Source organism: Vidua macroura, chromosome 12 (genome assembly GCF_024509145.1).
Source record: "Vidua macroura isolate BioBank_ID:100142 chromosome 12, ASM2450914v1, whole genome shotgun sequence".
NCBI classification, from domain to species: domain Eukaryota; kingdom Metazoa; phylum Chordata; class Aves; order Passeriformes; family Viduidae; genus Vidua; species Vidua macroura.
In genome coordinates, this window is record NC_071582.1 from 21030195 (window position 1) to 21052319 (window position 22125).

At 45.1% G+C, this 22125-nt stretch overlaps 1 protein-coding gene across 3 annotated transcripts in view; it reads left to right on the forward strand.

Annotated features, from left to right (window-relative positions):
* Positions 1 to 22125, forward strand: part of MAP2K5 (mitogen-activated protein kinase kinase 5) — a 146134-nt gene that overhangs the window by 37788 nt on the left and 86221 nt on the right. For all 3 annotated transcript variants that reach the window (XM_053988650.1, XM_053988649.1, XM_053988651.1), the window contains exons 8-9: positions 2423 to 2487; positions 18789 to 18828. In XM_053988650.1, coding sequence (XP_053844625.1) covers positions 2423 to 2487; positions 18789 to 18828 — 105 coding nt within the window. The remainder of the gene's footprint in view (positions 1 to 2422; positions 2488 to 18788; positions 18829 to 22125) is intronic.

Below are 22125 nucleotides of genomic sequence, written 5' to 3' on the forward strand. Positions count from 1 at the left end.
CTGATTTCACTGGGATTAACTGGGAATTTGGCTATTTATTTCCAACCCCCCCCCCCCCCCCCCCAGATTTCACTGGGATTAATTGGGAATTTGGCTATTTATTTCTAACCCCCCCCCCCCCAGATTTCACTGGGATTAATTGGGAATTTGGCTATTTATTTCCAAAAACCCCACCCAGATTTCACTGGGATTAATTGGGAATTTGGCTATTTATTTCCAAACCCCCCTCCCCAGATTTCACTGGGATTAATTGGGAATTTGGCTATTTATTTCCAAAACCCCCACCCAGATTTCACTGGGATTAATTGGGAATTTGGCTATTTATTTCCAAAACCCCCCCCAGCCAGGTGGAAAGGAGGGCTGCTTCGTTTGCTGCTCCCTGCTTGGTTTTCCATGAATTCCTGAATTTCCCAGCCCATCCAAGCTGGGGCTGCAGCTTCAATACCCTTAGGAAAACCTTTTATGGTGGAGAGTCCAGTTTTCCCAGCGGAGTAAATAAATCACCCCCTGCTTTTTGGCACCTTGATTTGAGCCAGTAAATCCCATTTTTGTCTCCCCTTCCCTTGCAGATCCTGCCTCCACCCCTGCTCTCCTGGTTTTCCCTGGAATTCTGGTGGCCCTTTGGAGCCTCAGAGGATGGAGCTGCTCTGTCCCTGTCTTTTAGGGAGGGGTGTGGAGAAAATATTCCCTTTTCCCAGTGGGCAGGAGAGCAGGGAATGTGCTTGGTGGCTCCAGTTCTGCTCAATTTTGTTTTTAATGACTTGAGTAACCTCCAAAAAAAAAAAAAAATCTTCTCTTTTCCCCCACCAAGACGCAGAAATACAAATTTATTGTTGGTTTTGTGGGTTTGCTGGATTTCCTTCAGAGGGATTGGTTCAGGAGGACATTTTTTGGGAATGCAGGAGGTGTTTACTCCAAAGAGCAAAACTCCCTAAAATTCCCGAGTCTGCAGCCTGAGAGAAATTATTTTTATTTCAGGGATCCACTGTAGACTCTTGACATATTTTAAATCCCGTTCATGAGAGATTGTTCCTCATGAGGGACAACTTCCCCCCTTTTTGTTTGCATTTTCTCATGAATGCAATGAGCAGAGGAGCTTTCAGGAATGGAATAAATGTTGATTTTCATCACAAACCTTGGTGTTGGAGTGGGCCCTCCTGAGGAACCTGGCCCAAGTTTAGTTACAAATAAATAATAAAATCATCACCTTCCCTTTTGAGTTGTCTCAGCTCAGGTTTTCCCATCCCTGTGTAGCAGTTCCAATGAGAAAACACGTTTTTTGCTCAGGTAGTGAAAGGAAAAACCATCAATTTTGGATTAATCATTTCTTGTCCTTGCAACTTCTTTCAAATCAATAAAATATTTCATTTTCTGGTCATTAGAAATGCTGAGTATTGACTCTTTGGGACATTTGAGCTTGTTATCATCACTTGTGTTAATACACAAAAATGACATCTTTAAGCAGCCAGGCCAAGTCATGTGAAATATTTAACTTGGTGTCCCATAAAATACAAGTAATTACTGAAAATGACTTAATGTTTCCTAGGAAAATATCTTTTCAAAGCAGGATTTGCCCAAACGTTTTCTACTTAAAGTGATCAGGCAACGGGGGAATCTTCCTGGGAAAGAAAATTGCTTTTAACCCAGAATTAATTCTGTTCCAAATGCTTATTTTAAAGTATAAACGTGCATCGCAAAAATGCCTTTAATGGGATTTTTTAGTTTGTGCAAAATCAGAATATCTGCTTGTCCGGGAGAAGGTTGAGCTGTGGTTTTACATTTCAGGTGCTTCTCAGGGGATGTGCTAAGCTGTTGTAAAACCCACATAAAGCAAGGTGCCAAATTCAGGAATCTGTGCGGAATTCCTGAGGCTCTGAGTGCTCCCAGCGAGCCGAGAGAACCGAGGCAAAGATTTCGTTGTGTGTTTCAAGGAGAATCCCTTCGACTGGGACTCCAGACTGATTTTTTTCCTTTAGGTGAAAAATTGAGCTGTGCCAGAGCTGCTGCTCAACGAGGCTCAGCCCAGATTCCAGGATAAATCCTAAACTTTTCCAGCTGCCAGGGCTCTTCCCGTTCACCTCCAACTTTGGCTCTGCTGCTGCGCTGCTCTGGAGCCCCTTTTCCTCTCAGCAGCAGTGCCCTGACCCTCTTGAGCTATATTATATCATTCCATTTTGACACCTTTTATCAAACTTTAATGAAATGACCCAGGCAAACAAATTGTCATTAAACTTTCCATCACTTTGTCCCTTGGTATCGTCTTTTATAAATTGGACAGCAAATGTTGTATTGATCTTCTCGTTCTTGCAGCTGAACTTGAAATGACCCAGACTGCTTGTTGTTTATGGCCTGGAGTTGCTTTTCCTTGACATTTCCATCCCCAGCATGACATCTCTTTTGTTTTTCTTTCTTTCTTGTGGAGATGAATGAACAAGACATTCGATACCGAGACATCCTCGGCCACGGCAACGGCGGCACCGTCTACAAGTGAGTGGTGGTGGGGGGGGGGGATTTTTCACCTGAAATCTGTCCAGAAATTCAAATTTCACAGCGCTTTTGTTCTTTCCATTGCTGTGGTGTAGGCGGGCCCTCGCTGCTGTGCAGGAAGAAAAATCTTAATGTAAAGTTTTAAAGCGTTCTGGGGCGTTTAATTCTGGTTTTTTTTTTGTTTTTCTTAACGCGGGTTTGGATCTTTTCTGGGAGCGGGTTGAGGGTTCCCAAGTGGGATTTGGGATGTCCTGGATTGGCCTCCAGGCTCTGGAATTCCTGCTGGCTCACCTGGGGTGACAGCAGTGGGGTGTGGTGGCACCAGTGCCCTGCCCCTCCAGAACCCCTCACCCCCTTCTGCTGCCTCTCCCTCCCTCCCAGCCTGATCAGCTCCCCCAAATTTCCGTGCAGAAGCTCCAGCCCTGCAGCCAGGATTCATTTGAACACTGTAAAAAATTAAAGTAGCACAGATAAGACTTCCCTGTTGAGGAAACTCCTGCTTCTGCATCGTGCAAAGTTTAAACTACAGAATGTAATATCTGGGACTTAATAGTCTGCAGTGGGGTATGAAAAATATTCCTGTGGGAATTAAGAAATCCATACTTTGGCAGAAAGCCCTGAGGGAGTAATAAAGGTTTCCTCCAGAGAGCTGTTTACCATATACAGTAACCCAGCATCCCATTAGGGTTTTGTTTATACCTTAGACATTTTCACTTTGATATTAACATATTTTTTCTCCCCCCATTCTAAAATGTTTTAAAAGCCACGGTGCATTTAGTTTAGTTTCTAATTGGCTGCCAGCATTGCAAAACAGCTCCTGGCTGAAGGTTTGATGGAGATGGACTTCCAGAGTTTCCAAGGAGGAAATGCAGCCTTGGGATGGACTCTTAAAATCAGGTTGGCCTCGAGGGTGGAAGGTGCTTCAGAAATCTTTTCTTGGAGAAGGATGTTCCTAGGACTTGAGGAAATGGTGTTATTTTCTGATTTTATTAGAGATATGAGAGAGAATGTTGAGCTTTAGAGCTCAGACTTGGTGGTGTTGGGTGAAGAGGCAGAGAACATTCATCAGGGAATTGGGATGAAAGCTGGGTGCTCCTGTGTGGCACCATCCTGTGCTTCTGACTGTGTGCAATTGGGATAAAATCCCTGTGTGGCACCATCCTGTGCTTCTGACTGTGTGCAATTGGGGTAAAATCCCTGTGTGACACCATCCTGTGCTTCTGAGGGTGTGGAATTGGGATAAAAGCCCTGTGTGACACCATCCTGTGCTTCTGAGGGTGTGGAATTGGGGTAAAATCCCTGTGTGACACCATCCTGTGCTTCTGAGGGTGTGGAATTGGGATAAAAGCCCTGTGTGACACCATCCTGTGCTTCTGAGCATGTGGAATTGGGGTAAAAGCCCTGTGTGGCACCATCCTGTGCTTCTGAGGGTGTGGAATTGGGGTAAAAGCCCTGTGTGGCACCATCCTGTGCTTCTGAGCATGTGGAATTGGGGTAAAAGCCCTGTGTGGCACCATCCTGTGCTTCTGAGGGTGTGCAATTGGGGTTTCTCCAGGACAGGAGTCACTCCAGCCTTTTCCAGGGAATGGGCACTGCTTTGTGTGTGGATATTTTACAGATTGTCATGGAATCCTCCAGTGGTTTGGGCTGGAAGGGAGCTCAGTTTCTCTCATCCCACCCCTGCCATGGCAGGGACACTTTCTGCTGTCCCAGGCTGCTCCAAACCCCTCCACCCTGGCCTTGGACATTCCAGGGATCCAGGGCAGCCACAGCTGCTCTGGGAATTCCAGCCCAGACAAGAATTCTTTCCAATATCCATCTAAATCTGCACTTTTCTACTCTGAGGCCACTCCCTGTGTCCTGTCCCTCCATGCATAGTCCCAAGTCCCTCTCCAGCTCTCCTGGAGCCCCTTGAGGCCCTGGAAGGTTCTCCAAGGTCTCCCTGGATCCTTCTCTTCTCCAGGGGAACATCCCCAGCTCTCCCAGCCTGGCTCCAGCCCTGTGCCCAACCTTGGAGCAATCCCCCCCTTCCCAAAGAGTTCCCAATTCTCCCTCTCTGGCAGAGCACCCGTGCCCCAGCAGGAGATGAGGGATTCAGGCTGGGATCCTCCCCGCTGGCTGCCCAGGCCCAGGGATATTTTGTTCCCAGTAAATCAATGCCCATTTGTCAGGTGGGATGGATTGCAGAGGTTGGGCAGTTTTCCCTCTCCAGCCTGGGGCTGTTGGCTCGGGGAGGAGAGGCCGTGTGGGGATCGATCTGCAGCTCAGCACCCAGCCTGTCTACGCCCTTCCTTTTATCTTTTTGTTACCTTTACCTTGTATTTTTATTTTTTTTTTTTCGTTTCCCCCTCTCTTCCCAGCTCTTTTTCCTGCCTCGTATCCGTCGTGGCAGTGAAATATTCCCAGCATTCAGGGGGCACGACTGCGTGGCAGGAGGCTGAGCAAAAAAAATCCCTTTTTTTTTTTTTCCATGGAAAAACTCTTCTGTTGGAATAGTTTATTGAGATTGAAGTATTGATCACCCCTCCTGCTCCCCCCTGGCTGGAGGTGGCGTTGTTCTCTTTGGAAGCCTGTGTTTAGTTAGGAAACATGGGGGTTTTTTTAGTCAGAAAATGGATTTCATTTATTTGGGTTCTTTACAGCTGCGAGTGGTTTATGGCTTGGAGAAGAGGTATCTTAGCTTTATTTTTATGACAGTATAATTATACTTTAGAAATACACTTGATTACTGTGTGGAGCAAAATTGTTCCACTATATTGGCTCGGCCAATATTGCTATACAAACAACTTTTCAGTCAATTGAGCCTGGTAAAAAATCAATACTTTATAGCAATATTTCTAGGGAGAACTTGCTGAATCTAAATGTTTTTCCTGTTCTAAAAAGAAGGGATTTTATAGTTCTTTGACATCTTATTCTGCCCCTACCTTTTGATCCGCTGTTTGCTTAATTAAGGAACGATAAAAATTCTCGTGTTAGATATGGCAAAACCAGTTAATTAGCTTTGCTTTTTTGGTTGCTTGCATGTTCAGAAATATGTGAGAAAATAGAAAACAAGCCCAAAGTGGCTATTGAACATTGCAGCAGAAAGCAGGAGTTCTTCCAGTGCTGCTCAGTGGGCAGAGTGAGCCCTGTTTTGGGTGAAGATTGTTGAGAAAAGGGTAAAATCTGCTCTAGCAAAGCACCTGGGTGTGCTGCTCTCCTGTGCTGTAGGTACTTGTGTCATCTATTTAAGTACTTAAGTGCAATTTGGTGCAGTTTTTGAAACTCAGCTGCCCATTTTATGGTGGTGGGGTGGAGGATGCACGATTTGAGCTCTTCCCAAACATCTCTGTGCCAGGACATCTCTGGATTTGCTTAAATTGCCTTTTTTTTTATTTTTTTGGAACAAATCATTCAGTGGTCAGCCCAAAAGACATCTACAGGATCTGCTTTGTGCTGCATCTTTGGGCTCCATCAGTGCCTGCAGAGACTTCTCTGAGGAGATCTTTCCTTAGGGGAAGGATTTCCTTTGGAATGACTGGATGTGCTTTGCCAGCCAGTCCCAGGAGCAGCTTCAGTAAATTATTCAGACCTCAGATCCTTAGTTTTGTGTATTTTGAACCTAAATATTACAGAGTACAAGTGTTTATCTCTGGCAAGTAATTCCTCTGTCAGGTCTTCCTCACACGATGTGTCTAAAGCATCACTATTTCCTTTATGCAGAAGCAAAATGAAGGTTTTATTCTTATTTTAATTCTTATTTCATGTTTTTTAGTTTTTGTTTTCCAAGGAGAAAGGGGGAAGTGAGATGTCCTAAACTCTGTTTAGGGCAGGGCACAGCCTCCTGGGATTTATTTTACAGTGAGGTTTTGTAACTCCGTGGGTTCTGTTGGAGTCTCCAGCAGCAGGAGCATAAAGGAAAAATAACCATAAAGCCCCGATGATGCCCTAATTAATTTGGGAGTTGCCAGGATCTGGGAGAGAGGGAAGGAATGGGAACATCAGTTCCCATCTTAGCAAAATGCTGTGAGAGCAGAAGGCTTCACTTGGAAGTTGAGTAATTGGGAGAGAAGTGGCTGTGGCTGATGTCCCACGCCGAAAAATTGGATAGCCTGGAAAGCAGGGAGACATGAGGGAGCTTAATTTGTCTGAGCAATTTCCTGGAGCAATTCTGCAGTCTGGTGGAACGTTCCAGCATCTGCCCTTCCCCTCATTCCCTCTCTGAGCCAAGCTTGGGGTGCCCCATCAGCACACGGAATGGAAAGTGTGGGAGAGAGCTGGGATTGCTCCACAGCCTGGAACCCACCCGGGACAAAGCTGGGGATCCTCTGGCACTGCTGGGGCAGCTCTGGCAGCCCTGGAGCAGGTGCTGCCTCAGGTTTGGATTTTCTGTTTTTCACATTCTCTGCTGCTTTAGTCTGTGGCTCTGGGCTCCATATGATGGGATGGAGAGCTCTGTGCACAGAGCAGGGAGACAAAACAATTCCTGATCCAGCTGGGCACCAAGGACAAATGATCCAAAGCTCAGGCCCAGGAGCACAAACAGCGTGGGCTGGAGAGAGAAAAACAAGCAGGATGGGAGTGCCTGGGCTAAAGCTGGAATGGGACAATGAACTGCAAGGTGCAAATGGAGCAGAGCTGATCCCAGTGAGAGCCCCCGGGAGCGCTCGTGCATTTTGGGACCATTTTGGTTCATCCTGGGGCAGCCCTGGCTGGGCTCTGGTGCTGCCCAAGGTGGATCCATGAGGAGATCCTTTAATAAATCCCTGCTTTATTCTGTAGCTCTGCCCAGCCTCTGTTCCAGCTCAGCCTTCCCAAGGCATCCCAGGCAGCTGGAGGAGCTGGGCTGTGTTTGTGGGAGGGGGGTGAGGGCTGAGCTCCCTGCCCTGAGGAGCTTTGGCTGAGCAAGGCTGGATTCTCCTGGGTTATCCCAGAGCTGCAGGTGCAGGACAGGGCTGCTGTCAGGAAGGAGCTCTGGGCTCCCAGTTTGTTCTTTCCAGCACCTGAGGTGTTGTGGGAATCCAGCCCAAATCTTAGCAGGGCTGTTGCTCTCCTCTGCTCATCTGTTGCTGGTTTTCCATATGAATGTCACAGAATCCTGGAATGGTTTGGGTTGGAAACCATTAAATCCCATCCCATTCCATCTCCTATCATGACAGGGACACCTCCCATTGTCCCAGGCTGCTCCAAAACCCATCCAGCCTGGCCTTGGGCACTGCCAGGGATCCAGGGGCAGCCACAGCTGCTCTGGGAATTCCAGCCCAGCCAGGAATTCCTTCCCAGTCTCCCACCCATCCCTGCCCTCTGGCAGTGGGAGCCATTCCCTGTGTCCTGTCCCTCCCTGCCTTGTCCCCAGTCCCTCTCCAGCTCTCCTGGAGCTCCTTTAGGTCCCAGAAGGTTCTCCAAGGTCTCCCTGGACCCTTCTCTTCTCCAGCACAGGTGTAACGCAAGAACTGTCATTCACCTCTTTTTGAAACACTTTAACTCACAGATTATTTTGGCCCTGTGGCAGAGGGTGGATGGAGGCAGAGATGGAATCACTTCCCAAGGCAGCCCAGCAGTGCCAGAAGCAGGAGTGGAGCTGCAGATTCCCAGCCTGGGGCTGACCCAGCTTCACTGGTGGGTGACTCCCAGGGAAGGTTCTCCCAACCTTTTCCCCCACGGTTCTTGTCCCATCCTGGTGCTCAGGGAGGGACCACAGGCGGGTTCAGTGACTTGTTTGGCATCAAGACACGTCTTTGACCCTTGGAGGTCTCCAGGTTGCATCTCCCTTAATTCCTGTGCAGGCGTTTCCCTTGATCTCCTTTCCTGTGCATTCGTTTTCTGCTTCCCTCGTTTGCTTTTCTTTTCAGTCCCACTGAAGGTGTTGGAGCAGTGCCTGGCTGAGTTAGGATTTTGTCTGATTCCCAGTGGGTTTTGTCTGATTCCAGTGGGGTTTAAGGACTGACCAGTGCTTGCTGGTCACTCTCTGCCTGTGACCCCGGCGGGCGCTCGGCCGCCCCATAAAATCTCTTCTGCACAAAAGTGCATAAAATGAAGATAAAGTACCTCCTTGGAGCCTGACAAAAGCCATTCCTCTGCAGAATGGGAGCTGCAGTGAAAGTAAATAAATGAATGGACAGCAATCACAGCCTAGTTGATGAAACTGTTCAATTAAAGCACAGGCATTTACATGGTGTAATTTCCCTAAATTGCCAATGAGCCCCTTTAGACACAACCAGTGTTCAAATTGATTTCAGCATTGATTTTGGCTGAAGCTGATAAATTTCTGCTTGTTAGTTAAAGTAATTTTGCAGAAGACTTTGTAGTGCAGTATTGAAGTGTTCATTTAGCTGATGGTTAAAAGAGGAGTTATTTACAGAGGGTTCTACTGTTGGGCTGAGATGGGACAATTCCCCGGTCATCTTTTTACTTTTAATTTTTAAGCTTCAGTATCCAATCAATACGTTATTGAAACTGATTAAAATGTATCCAGCCAGCTGCCTATGGCTGTTTAATTAGAAACTGGATGATTCTTAAATTAAAGTTGTTTTGTTTGTGGTGGATGTCCATAGCTGGGAAGATGGAGCGAGTGGAAAATGGGAGTTTGTGCTTGCTAGCAGTGAGTGAGCTGGGGTGAGAGCCCAGGGCCAGGAATTCCTAATTCCCAATATCCCATCCCTCCCTGCCCTCTGGCAGTGGGAGCCATTCCCTGGGTCCTGTCCCTCCATCCCTTGTCCCCAGTCCCTCTCCAGCTCTCCTGGAGCCCCTTCAGGTGTTGGGAAGGGCTCTGAGCTCTCCCTGATCCTTCCCTTCTCCAGGGGAACAGCCCCTCACGATGGCACCTCAGTTCCTGCCACCAGACGAGGTGCTGCAGGGTTTGGCTCGCTCTCTCCTGCTCCCTATTTCTGTCCTAAAGCTGTGCTGGGTTCACTCTGGGCTTTGTGCCACGTGGGATGACCCACGTCAGTCAGAGCTCAGGGCTGCTCCGCTGCCTCTTCTCCTTGCACCAGTTTAACTCCAGCAGGTGAAGCCATCCCTGTGCCTGGAGCTGCTCTGGGTGGCACTGGTGGCACTGGGTAACCTGGTGTGGGTGCTGGTGGCACTGGTGGCACTGGGTGGCCTGGTGTGGGTGCTGGTGGCACTGGTGAGTTGCTGTGGGTGCTGGTGGCACTGGTGACCTGGTGGCACTGGGTAACCTGGTGTGGGTGTCCTGCTGTGGGTGCTGGTGGCACTGGTGGCCTGCTGTGGGTACTGGTGGCACTGGTGGCACTGGGTGTCCTGCTGTGGGTGCTGGTGGCACTGGTGGCACTGGTGAGTTGCTGTAGGTGCTGGTGGCACTGGTGGCACTGGTGTCCTGCTGTAGGTGCTGGTGGCACTGGTGGCACTGGTGTCCTGCTGTGGGTGCTGGTGGCACTGGTGGCACTGGTGGCACTGGTGTCCTGCTGTGGGTGCTGGTGGCACTGGTGGCACTGGTGTCCTGCTGTGGGTGCTGGTGGCACTGGTGGCACTGGTGGCACTGGTGTCCTGTTGTGGGTGCCCGTGGCACTGGTGGCACTGGTGGCACTGGTGTCCTGTTGTGGGTGCCCGTGGCACTGCTGGCACTGGTGGCACTGGTTCTGGTGTCCTGCTGTGGGTACTGGTGGCACTGGTGGCACTGGTGGCACTGGTGTCCTGCTGGTGGCACTGGTGGCACTGGTGTCCTGCTGTGGGTGCCGGTGGCCCCTCGCTCGGCCCTGGCTCCTGTCCCCGCAGGTGCCCCTCAGGAGCGGTTCCGGGCGCGGCGGGGCGGGCACAGGTCCCGTTTCCCTGGCTGGCCCCGGCCCTCCGGCTGCAGGAGGGGTCGCTGCGTGCTCCCAGGTGGGAAGAGGAGCAGCTCCCAGCAGGAGCTCAGGGATTTCCCCTCCCTGTGCTCGGCTCCCAGCCCTGAGCTGGGTTAAGTGGGACATTGCTGCTCAGCCTCTCCTGCCTGCAGCCCCTGCTGCCAGCCCAGCCCCTTTTCCCAAGTTTGAGCATTCAGACTCTGCCATTTGCTGCCAGCTAAACCCCTTTTCCCAAGTTTGAGCATTCAGACTCTGCTATTTGCTGCCAGCCGAGCCCCTTTTCCCAAGTTTGAGCATTCAGACTCTATTTGCTGCCAGCTGAACCCCTTTTCCCAAGTTTGGGCATTCAGACTCTGCTGCCAGCTAAACCCCTTTTCCCAAGTTTGAGCATTCAGACTCTGCTATTTGCTGCCAGCTAAACCCCTTTTCCCAAGTTTGGGCATTCAGACTCTGCTATTTGCTGCCAGCTAAACCCCTTTTCCCAAGTTTGAGCATTCAGACTCTGCTATTTTCTGCCAGCCGAGCCCCTTTTCCCAAGTTTGAGCATTCAGACTCTGCTATTTGCTACCAGCCCAGCCCCTTTTCCCAAGTTTGAGCATTCAGACTCTGCTATTTGCTGCCAGCCGAGCCCCTTTTCCCAAGTTTGAGCATTCAGACTCTGCTATTTGCTGCCAGCTGAGCCCCTTTTCCCAAGTTTGAGCATTCAGACTCTGCTATTTGCTGCCAGCTGAACCCCTTTTCCCAAGTTTGAGCATTCAGACTCTATTTGCTGCCAGCTAAACCCCTTTTCCCAAGTTTGAGCATTCAGACTCTGCTATTTGCTGCCAGCTGAGCCCCTTTTCCCAAGTTTGAGCATTCAGACTCTGCTATTTGCTGCCAGCTGAACCCCTTTTCCCAAGTTTGAGCATTCAGACTCTGCTATTTGCTGCCAGCTAAACCCCTTTTCCCAAGTTTGAGCATTCAGACTCTGCTATTTGCTGCCAGCTGAACCCCTTTTCCCAAGTTTGAGCATTCAGACTCTGCTATTTGCTGCCAGCTAAACCCCTTTTCCCAAGTTTGAGCATTCAGACTCTGCTATTTGCTGCCAGCTGAGCCCCTTTTCCCAAGTTTGAGCATTCAGACTCTGCTATTTGCTGTTTGTTTGCCACTTCCCCAGCAAATCATTTTGCAATCAGCACTCGAGCATCTGCGGTGGCGTTTCAGGAGGGGAGGTTGTGCTGTGAACCAGCACAGCCCCATAAAAGCTCCTTTTTTCCAACTGCTGTGCACTTTGGCTTCCCTGATTTAACAGCCACAGAGTCAGGCTAATGGGTTCGCTATTGCAGGAGGCAGCAACTGGCAAAGTGCTTATTTCCTAGGAGCAATTTGAATTTCTTTCTTTAGATGGCCTGGGAGTACGTGACACTGCTGTCACTGCCCTGCCACAGCCTGGCCACCAGCAGCACAGGCAGGGGCAGCACCAGGCAAAAAAAAAAAAAGGGGGAAAAATGAGCTAAAAATGAGCAAAAGGGGGAAAAATGGGTGGTTTGCTGTGTGGGGCTTGCAGCTGGTGGCTGGGGCTGAGTTCCTTTTGCCTGACTCTGGCACAGATTTTTTTTTTTTTTGCTCTTGGTTTTCTCTCACAAATGTCCAGTTTGGCTCCTCCTGTGCCCTCAGGTCTGGAGGTGCTGCTTGCTGCAGGCTCAGCTTCTCCTGGGCACTTCTGAGCTCACGTGAGAAGCTTCAAGGTTTTGTTGCTGCTTGGAAAAACCTGTGCCATGGCCCCAGGGAGCTTCCACTGCAGCTCCTGGTGCTGAGAGCGAGCCCTGGGGAAATGGGACAAGATTTCCCAGCCTTTTTGAGGGCTCTTTTGAGGGCTTTTTGCTCTTTGTAACAAATGTGGGTGATGGTTTCATCCCAACAAGGTAGAGAGAGGAACCAAAATATTCACTTCTGGTTTTGCTCTGTGGCCTGCTGTTGTTACTGGACACGAAATGAGTAGACAGAAGCTTGGTGAGTTTAAAAGAGAAAAAGACTCAGTTTTATTCAAACATCTGGTATTTGTAGAATTCTAAAGGTGACTGTGGATTGGAGGATGGAATTACCACCTCTCCAACTACACTGGTTTAAAGATCAATTAATTATTTCTCTCTACTCACAGAGAAATATTTAAACTATTCTATTTATACATGAAATTGTGTGGGAACTCTGACTCTCAAATATATAAACATCATCAAAAAGTTTAAAAAAACTTTTAAAACTTTCAAGAAAACTATAAAAAGAAACTTAACGCTTTTAAAAATCAAAACAACAGCCTGGGAAGTTTTCAGGTGGCAAGAAAGGAGGAGCTGCAGTGCTGCAGCTCTGGGACAGGGCGTGGGAGAGGCAGGGATCTCCATCCTGGGGGGGATTTCTCCCCACTGTGCCATCCCTGTGGCATGCAGGTGGACAAGTGGGGAGAAATGCTGATGTGTGACTCCAGCTCAGAGGCTGAATGATTTCTTTATTAGAACTGTGCTATAACACATTAATTTACTATTTAAAGGAGATACTAACACTACAAACCTACTTTTCTAACTCCCATCTCTAACTCCTCACAACTGGTGCCCCTCTCTGAGAGCCCAGCCACAGGTGGGTTGGATTGGATTGGATTGGATTGGATTGGATTGGATTGCATTGGCCACCAGCCCCAAACAATCCTCACCAGAACCCAACCAAGCAATCACCCCAGGGAAACAATTCTCCAAGCACATTCCACATGGGAAAAACAAGGAGCAGGAATGGAAATTGTTTTTTCTTTCTGTGCTCCTCTATGAAAAATCCTGAGAGGAGAAGCATGTGCCTGCTGGAGGTGTGGGAAGCCATTCCCTGTGTCCTGTTGCTGCAGCCTGAGGTGTCCCTGGCTGCAGGGGAGCCTTGCATCCCATCACTGCTGCCTCCCTGGCACTTCATCACCGTGTCATATTTGCTGATGCTGGTGACATTTCTGACTGACTCATTGGCAGAGCAGACAGGTCACGGCTCTCCCCTTGAATCCTCCAGGCTTGCCGAGGAATATCTTTATTGATTAGAAATTGTTTCCCTGGGTATTGTGGGGGAGAAGAGAGGGGTTTGTGCTGGTGGCCAGAGGAAGCAGATCCTGTGCTGCTCCAGGCTCCTGCAGTGCCATTCTTGTCACGACAAACTAAATTAATTTTGGCTCCTAGGTAGAGATTGCATTTATTTTGAGATTTAACATAAGACTAAAGTCAGTTTGTAGTGAGAAGTTGCTGTGTTTGATGGGAAAAGCTGCTGGAGAAAGCTCAGCCCCTGCTTGTGGTGTGACCATTGTTGTGTCACTCACACGTGGGCAAGGGGTTTGCAATTAAAAAATCAGGAAAAAAAAAAAAAGAAAATTGGTGTTTCCCTTGAGCTGCCTGCAGGTTGCAACGTGTAGTTGGTTCTTTGCTTGCCCTGGAAGGAATTATCCCACAACCACAGCATCCTGCAGCTCCCTCTGGGCTTTAGGTAAAATTCCTCACAGAGAAAAGAGAAAATTGCTGGTTGGAGCAAACTGAAAGAGAGAGGAGTGTTTTGTTTGCCATCTAAGCTATTTATTAGGAATTTATTAGCTCTTTATTAAGAATCTGCTGCATTTTATCTCAGGTTGGGTTTGTTTTCCTTCTGTGTTGAGTAGAAATTCATCATACTCAGTGTGTGAAGTTTTCAGCATTAAATGTTAGGATGTGCAGTGGTTTATTCCATGAGGAGCCCAGGGCACTGACATTCCTCCTTGGTTTTCTGTACCTGGGAAGAACAGATCAGCTAATGTGGATTTCATTTGAAAAGTTCCCCTTTTTTCCTTGGAACACAAACCAGCTGCTTCTGACGCTCCCAGTTTTTAATTTGCTTTCCTGTACAGCCACAATTCCTGTCAGGGGTTGGGGGGAGATGCTGAGGAGCTGGCAGATCCCCCAGAGCCCCATTCCAGTTTTCCCTGGTATTGATTTTGATTTTCTGGGACACCAGGGATGCTCTCTCTGCACTCCATCACGAGTTTGGCTTAGCTGGAGGGCTGTGCTCAAGCACAGTGCTTGCTCCCGCACCATCTCTCTTATTTATCCCCCAAAATAACCCAGATTTTGGCCACACCACCCCTGAGGGACGAGAGTGGAGACGACAAAGCTCTGCTGAAGGACTTGGCTCGTGTGGGGCCCTTCAGATCTCTGGGGATGGGGTTTTTATAGCCAAGGAAAGTGAAATAATTGACAAAACGGTGCCAGCCTTGCCCAGGAGCTGTTGGGGTGGGTGCAGGGGCTTGGAATGGTGAGTTCTGGTGGGATTGTGGAGGGAGAGATGGACATTGCTGTTCCCCAGTGGGAATTTTCCAGGCAGGCAGTGTTGGAGTCTCTGTGCTTTCCTTGGACAGCGTGGGCTGGTGTCAAAGCTGGCAGAGCTTCCCACCAGGAGATGATCCCTGGCACTGTGGGGATTGTCCCTGCCCGTGGAAAGGGTGGAATGGGATGGGATTTAGGGTCCCTTCCCACCCAAACTGTTCCAGGATTCTGTGCATGGTGGGGGAGATCCCCCAAAACCCAGCTCGGTGTTGAGCATCCCCTGCAGGGCACTGCTCAAACCCATCCCTGGCTTTAGGGTTTTTTAGGAGTGGAGCAGCTGGTTTTAGCTGGTTTTTAGTTTTCCTGCCATCCTGGAAGATTTTAAGTGAGTTTCCCTGAAATGTGCCCAGTTGCTGAAGGAACCTTTGGGGTTTTGCTGCTTTTTTTCTCCCTGGTTCTCTACAATGTTGGGTTTGGCTGCTTCACTTCCAGAGGTGGCACCAAAATCTGGGAGATGACCCTGGAGATGAGACTTTGGGTGGGAATTTGGGTTTAATCCCCTCATAGACATCCAGGGATTGACTAAAAGTCTGGCTTTCCTCATGCTGTGCACATTGTCCTGCAGGATTTTTGTGCTTCATCCCTCAGAACCTGCATAGAGGTGTTAAATTCAGGATTTTGCAGTGCTGACTGCAACCAAAACGACCAATTCCACCTTCCAGCCCCACAGAACACCCCAGAAAATCCCTTTTTCCCTCGGAAGGGGTAATTACTGCAGCAGCTCCAGCCTAATTTGAAGCGTTGGCTGTTAATTAAAAGACCACAGAGGTGTAGGGTTGTCTTTTGGTGTAACCAAAGCTCCCGTTCCAGCTCCATTAATCACTTTACAGGTATTGTGCAGGACAACTGAGATGCTGGATCAGCCTGGAGTAAACAAATTCCTGCCCTCCTGGCATCCCCCAGGCCCAGCCCAGGCTCCTGCTCCTTTGTGATCCAGCTCCCAGCCATAATTAAATGTTCAATTGGTGCTGTCAGTGCTCTGAAAACCAAACCAGGTACCTGCCCCGTGCTGGAACCCGAGCCCGGCCTTCCACGGATGAATTAGCGTGCGTCATAATTAAATCATCAACTCTGCCCTTCCATTTGCTCTGAAATGGGAGATCTCTCCCATGGAAAAAGGATCAGCTTTCCTGAGCAGCTCATTAAGCTGTCCAGAGTGGTCCCAATTAACCCAGCAGATGTGGAGCATCCCTTCGCAGCCTCTCCATCCCTTGTTCCTGCTCATCCCAAACCCAGGATGTTTCCCCACTGCTGGATTCATGGGTCTGTCAAAGTTCCCATGGATAATCTCATTTTTACACTGAATTTTCCCCTCTGCCTTGTTGAACTCTGGTTTTTCTCCCCTAAAATCTGGGAAATCATCTTAAATCCAGGATGTTTTCCCAGTGTTGGTTGATCTCCAGAGCTCATGGATTTGTGGATTTGTGGATTCACCCCCTGTTCTATCAAAGTTCCCATGGATAATCTCATTTTTACACTGATTTTTTCCCCTCTGCCTTGTTAAACTCTGGTTTTTCTCCCCTCAAATCTGGTGCCACTCCGTTGCATGAATGCTCATCCAGGAGTTATTAAATTAAGGTGGAGTTTTTAGGAATTTCCAAGCCATTACCAGAAATTAGGAGGAAAAAGGATCAGCTTTCCTGATGAGCTCATTAAGCTGTCCAGAGTGGTCCCAATTAACCCAGCAGATGTGGAGCATCCCTTCCCAGCCTCTCCATCCCTTGTTCCTGCTCATCCCAAACCCAGGATGTTTCCCCACTGCTGGATTCATGGGTCTGTCAAAGTTCCCATGGATAATCTCATTTTTACACTGATTTTTTTTTCCCCTCTGCCTTGTTAAACTCTGGTTTTTCTCCCCTAAAATCTGGGAAATCATCTTAAATCCAGGATGTTTTCCCAGTGTTGGTTGATCCCCAGAGCTCATGGATTCATGGGTTCATGGGTTCAGCTCCTGTTCTATCAAAGTTCCCATGGATAATCTCATTTTCTACACTGATTTTTTCCCCCTCTGCCTTGTTAAACTCTGGTTTTTCTCCCCTAAAATCTGGGAAATCATCTTAAATCCAGGATGTTTTCCCAGTGTTGGTTGATCTCCAGAGCTCATGGATTTGTGGATTCAGCTCCTGTTCTGTCAAAGTTCCCATGGATAATCTCAATTTTTACACTGATTTTTTCCCCCTCTGCCTTACTGAAATATTTTTTTTTTTTTTCTCTCCCCTAAAATCTGGGAAATCATCTTAAATCCAGGATGTTTTCCCAGTGTTGGTTGATCTCCTGAGCTCATGGATTTGTGGATTTGTGGATTCCTCTCTTGTTCTATCAAAGTTCCCATTGATTATCTCATTTTTACACTGATTTTTTTCACCTCTGCCTTACTGAACTTTTTTTTGTTTTTCCTCCCCTAAAATCTGGGAAATCATCTTAAATCCAGGATGTTTTCCCAGTGATGGTTGATCTCCTGAGCTCATGGATTTGTGGATTCCTCTCCTGTTCTATGAAAGTTCCCATGGATAATCTCATTTTTACACTGATTTTTTTTTTCCCTCTGCCTTGTTGAACTCTGGTTTTTCTCCCCTAAAATCTGGGAAATCATCTTAAATCCAGGATGTTTTCCCAGTGATGGTCAATCCCCAGAGCTCATGGATTTGTGGATTTGTGGATTCATGGGTTCAGCTCCTGTTCTATCAAAGTTCCCATGGATAATCTCAATTTTTACACTGATTTTTTCCCCCTCTGCCTTACTAAACTCTTTTTTTTTTTTTCTCCCCTAAAATCTGGGAAATCATCTTAAATCCAGGATGTTTTCCCAGTGTTGGTTGATCTCCAGAGCTCATGGATTTGTGGATTTGTGGATTCACCCCCTGTTCTATCAAAGTTCCCATGGATAATCTCATTTTTACACTGATTTTTTCCCCTCTGCCTTGTTAAACTCTGGTTTTTCTCCCCTCCAATCTGGTGCCACTCCGTTGCATGAATGCTCATCCAGGAGTTATTAAATTAAGATGGAGTTTTTAGGAATTTCCAAGCCATTACCAGAAATTAGGGTTATAAATAAGATTAAATGACATTTTTGCCCTGTCTGAGGGTGATTTTACACGCAAAAAAAAAACAAACAAAAAAACCAACTATTAAAGCTTTTCTTCTTCAGTAATAATTGCTGGAGGTACAGGGAGGTAAAATATTGGAATTCTTTAAAGTTAGTGCCAATGCTGCCATAAATCAGAGTGAGGCAGTAAAACCAGTGAAGAGGAAAACCTTTAATGGTTTTGTTTTTATGCAAAATTACTTTGGATTTCGAGGTTGGTGTGGTTTTTTTTTTTTATTTTACTTCCTTTATTTTCTCATGTTTTCATGGTTAGGACTATTCAAGTCATTGTTAAATAGCCAATGATGGGTGTTTCTCCTCAGAAATTAAGAAAAATTGCTGTTGAAATACCCTGGAAAATTCTTATTAATCAGCAATAATCCTTTCTGTCTTTATAAGCACCCTCTGATCATCAAATAAATGCAGAAATTGAATTTTCTGTGGGTCCTTCAGTTCTGAGAAGGAGTTGGCCCATAATCTGTTTTAATTCCATTTATTTGGTGAAGCTGCTTGTCTCTGGAAATACCCATGGGACTGAGATAATCCTGAGATAATCCTGATTTTCCATGAAAATTCTGAATAATGGTGATGACCTTAATTAATTCCATTGAAAGAAAAGGGGGAAATGGATAAATTCAAGGTTGGACTCAAAAGATTTAAGGTTGGACTTAATTTTAAATGATGCTGTGTTATAATTATAATTATATTATAAATTATATAATGATTATAAATAATAAATTATAATAATAAAAGAATTATATTTATTATTATTAATTATATTAATTTATAATAATTCTAAATAAATTATATAATAATATATTCTATTATAAACTCACATTTATAATTTATTTTTCTGCTGTATCAAAGCCTTCAATGTGTGCTTTTTATATCAAAAAATAAAGATACAAACCCTGACAAAAGGTCCCCTTGTAAATATATCTTTGATCCCTTGTTTTCCTTTAGAAATGCTGGATAAAATTGAATTTACATAAAATCCATGAGGTAAAATTCATTTTTCTGTGAAATGAGTGTATTTATGTTATATATAATCTCAAATTCCTGATTTTTTTCCTCACCCAGGGCTCACCATGTCCGGAGTGGAAAAATCCTGGCAGTGAAGGTAAGAAAATCCAGATTTTTTTTTTTTTTTTTTCCCATTTTTTTTCCTGCCCTTGCTTTCCTTCCCTTCCCTCTGATTTTTAGGTGTAAATTTCATTTATTGCATTAATTAATTTATTTACAGGAAAATTTATTTATTTATTTACTGTAAATTGAATCATTCCCAATGAGCTCAGATTCCCAAAATTCAGGATTTTCCCCCAGGGAATTGCCTGAAAATCCCACATTTTGATATTTCCGTGGATGTTTCCAAGGGCAGTTGAGCTCCTTCATTAAACCTGGAATTTGTAGAATTTTGTGGTCAGGAAAAATCCCAATTTTCTCTGAAATTCACTTAAAACTGGGATAAAATAATAGCAACAGCATGGGAGCTCTTGGGTGCCATTTGTGAATTAAATTACGCTGGTAAATGAAATTATTAATGGAATTATTAATTATAGATTATAGTAATTAATAATTATATTAATTATTATGAGTTCATCTGCACAAAAATAAGGCAAAAACTGTAATTTTTCAATGTTTTTTTATCTTGGCCATTTTGTCAGTGGAGATTTGGAAAACCAAATTGTTGCATTCGAGCAATTCCAGTTAATAGTTGGTGATCTAAAAAAAGGAAAAATTTAAAATACAGCTTATGGAATAATTGGTAAAATATCTGGGAAATTAAATGGTTTTTTATTTATTTTTCCCAACCTCTGATCCTTAAATTTTGGGATAATTGAGATAAACTGAGGGAATGGGAGAGGAGGAATGGTGGAAGCTGAGAGCTTAAAGCAGGATTGAAATAAAATGTAAAAATAAAAGGTTTTACAGGATTTAAATGAAATATTTCTGTTTATTGGGCAGAATTTTCAGCTTTGGGCTCAGGTGTGCCTCCAGCAGTGTAAAATTTATGAAAATTTATGAAAATTTTAAATAATTTTAGGGCGATTTTGCCCAAGTTTGGGCTTTGCCTGAGGATCACAGAAATCCCTTCGTCCCAGTAGGAAAAAAAATTGATTTTCCTGTGAATTCTTCGTGCTGGATTTGAAACCTGTGGAAAACACAGAAATAAAATCCAAAAAAAAAACCCTAATTAGAGAAACTTGGAAGAGGTCTGGGAAATGTCACGTGGGAAATCCTTTTGAGTGGTATCCAAACTTTGCAGACCTGTCAGGAATGGTTGGACAGGAATTCTCTGCATTCTCATAGGACAAAAGGACAGAAAATAGAATAAATATTATTTATGATATCATTATAATACATTATGTTAATGATTTATAATTAATAATATTTTGAAAATATTATAATAAATAAAGATTGCTATCTTGTTATGTTATATTATCTTCTGTTATTGATTATAAATTGATATATATAAATTGTTATATATTAATTATATATTATATCATTATTGTCATATAATTAATATATAATGATATATTATATATAATATATTACATATATATGATGTATATTAATTATATATTATATAACATATGTTATATATATTATATTTATATTATATAATATATTATATATAATACATATTATACAATTATATCTAATTGTTATATTATATATAACATATATTAATTCTATATTATAATCTATATTATATAATTAAATACTATAATAATACAGACTTTATAATTATATCTAATCATATAATAACAAAATAATTATATAATCAATATATAATATTTTATTATGCATTTATTACATTTTTGTGATTATAAATTATTTATTATTTATCTATTTATTAGAATTAAATTTTAATTAAAACTTCCAGAATTGATCTAAAAAAAGCTCCACTGCTTCCTCAAATTGGCTTTTCCAAGCTCCACCAGGGCTGGGGCTGGAGGTGCCCTCAGACCCTGCCTGGAGAGGAGCAGGAGCTGCAGGGGATGCAGGAGATTCCAGGAATTCAGGGAATGCAAGAGATGCAGGGAATTCAGGGAATGCAGGAGATTCAGGGAATGCAGGGAATGATGGAGTTTCAGGGAATTCAGGGAATGCGGGAGATTGAGGGAATGCAGGGAATGCGGGGGATTCAGGGCATGCAGGGAATGATGGAGTTTCAGGGAATGCAGGAAATTCAGGAGATTCAGGAAATTCAGGGCATGCAGGAGATTCAGGGAATTCAGGAGTTTCAGGGAATGCAGGAAATTCAGGAGACTCAGGAGATGCAGGGCATGCAGGAGATGCAGGGGATGCAGGCAGGAGGTAGGAGATGCAGGAGATGCAGGGAATTCAGGGGATGCAGGGCATGCAGGGCATGCAGGAGATTCAGGGGATGCAGGGCATGCAGGAGATGCAGGGCATGCAGGAGATGCAGGGCATGCAGGCAGGAGGCAGGGGATGCAGGAGATGCAGGCAGGGCATGCAGGCAGGAGGCAGGAGATGCAGGGCATGCAGGGGGTGCAGGCAAGAGGCAGGAGATGCAGGGCACGCAGGGCATGCAGGGCATGCAGGGCACGCAGGCAGGAGGCAGGGGATGCAGGGCATGCAGGGCACGCAGGGCATGCAGGGCATGCAGGCAGGAGGCAGGGGATGCAGGAGATGCAGGCAGGGCATGCAGGCAGGAGGCAGGAGATGCAGGAGATGCAGGGGATGCAGGGCATGCAGGCAGGAGGCAGGGGATGCAGGACATGCAGGGGGTGCAGGAGATTCAGGGGATGCAGGGCATGCAGGGCACGCAGGCAGGAGGCAGGGGATGCAGGGCATGCAGGGCACGCAGGGCATGCAGGCAGGAGCCCACCCCGGGCAGGTGACTGAAATCTCCTCCTGGGGCAAAGCCCAGCCCAGCAACTGCAGCTCCTGTCCTGGAGCCGCCCGGGCAGGGGGGCCTGGGGGACGAGGAGATCAGTCCTGGACATGTGGGAATGGAACTCTGCACGCTTCTGCTCCTGCTGGCCTGCTGCATTTGATAGTTTATTTTGTTTTGTTTTATTTTATTTTATTTTATTTTGTTTTATTTTATTTTATTTTATTTTATTTTATTTTATTTTATATTGTTTTATTTTATTTTATATTATTTTATTTGTTTTATTTTGTTTTATTTTATTTTATTTTATATTATTTTATTTTATATTATTTTATTTGTTTTATTTTGTTTTATTTTATTTTATTTTATATTGTTTTATTTTATTTTATATTATTTTATTTATTTTATTTTATTTTATATTATTTTATTTATTTTATATTATTTTATTTTATATTATTTTATTTATTTTATATTATATTATTTTATTTTATTTTATTTATTTTATTTTATATTATATTATTTTATTTTATTTTGTTTTGTTTTGTGTTATTTTAT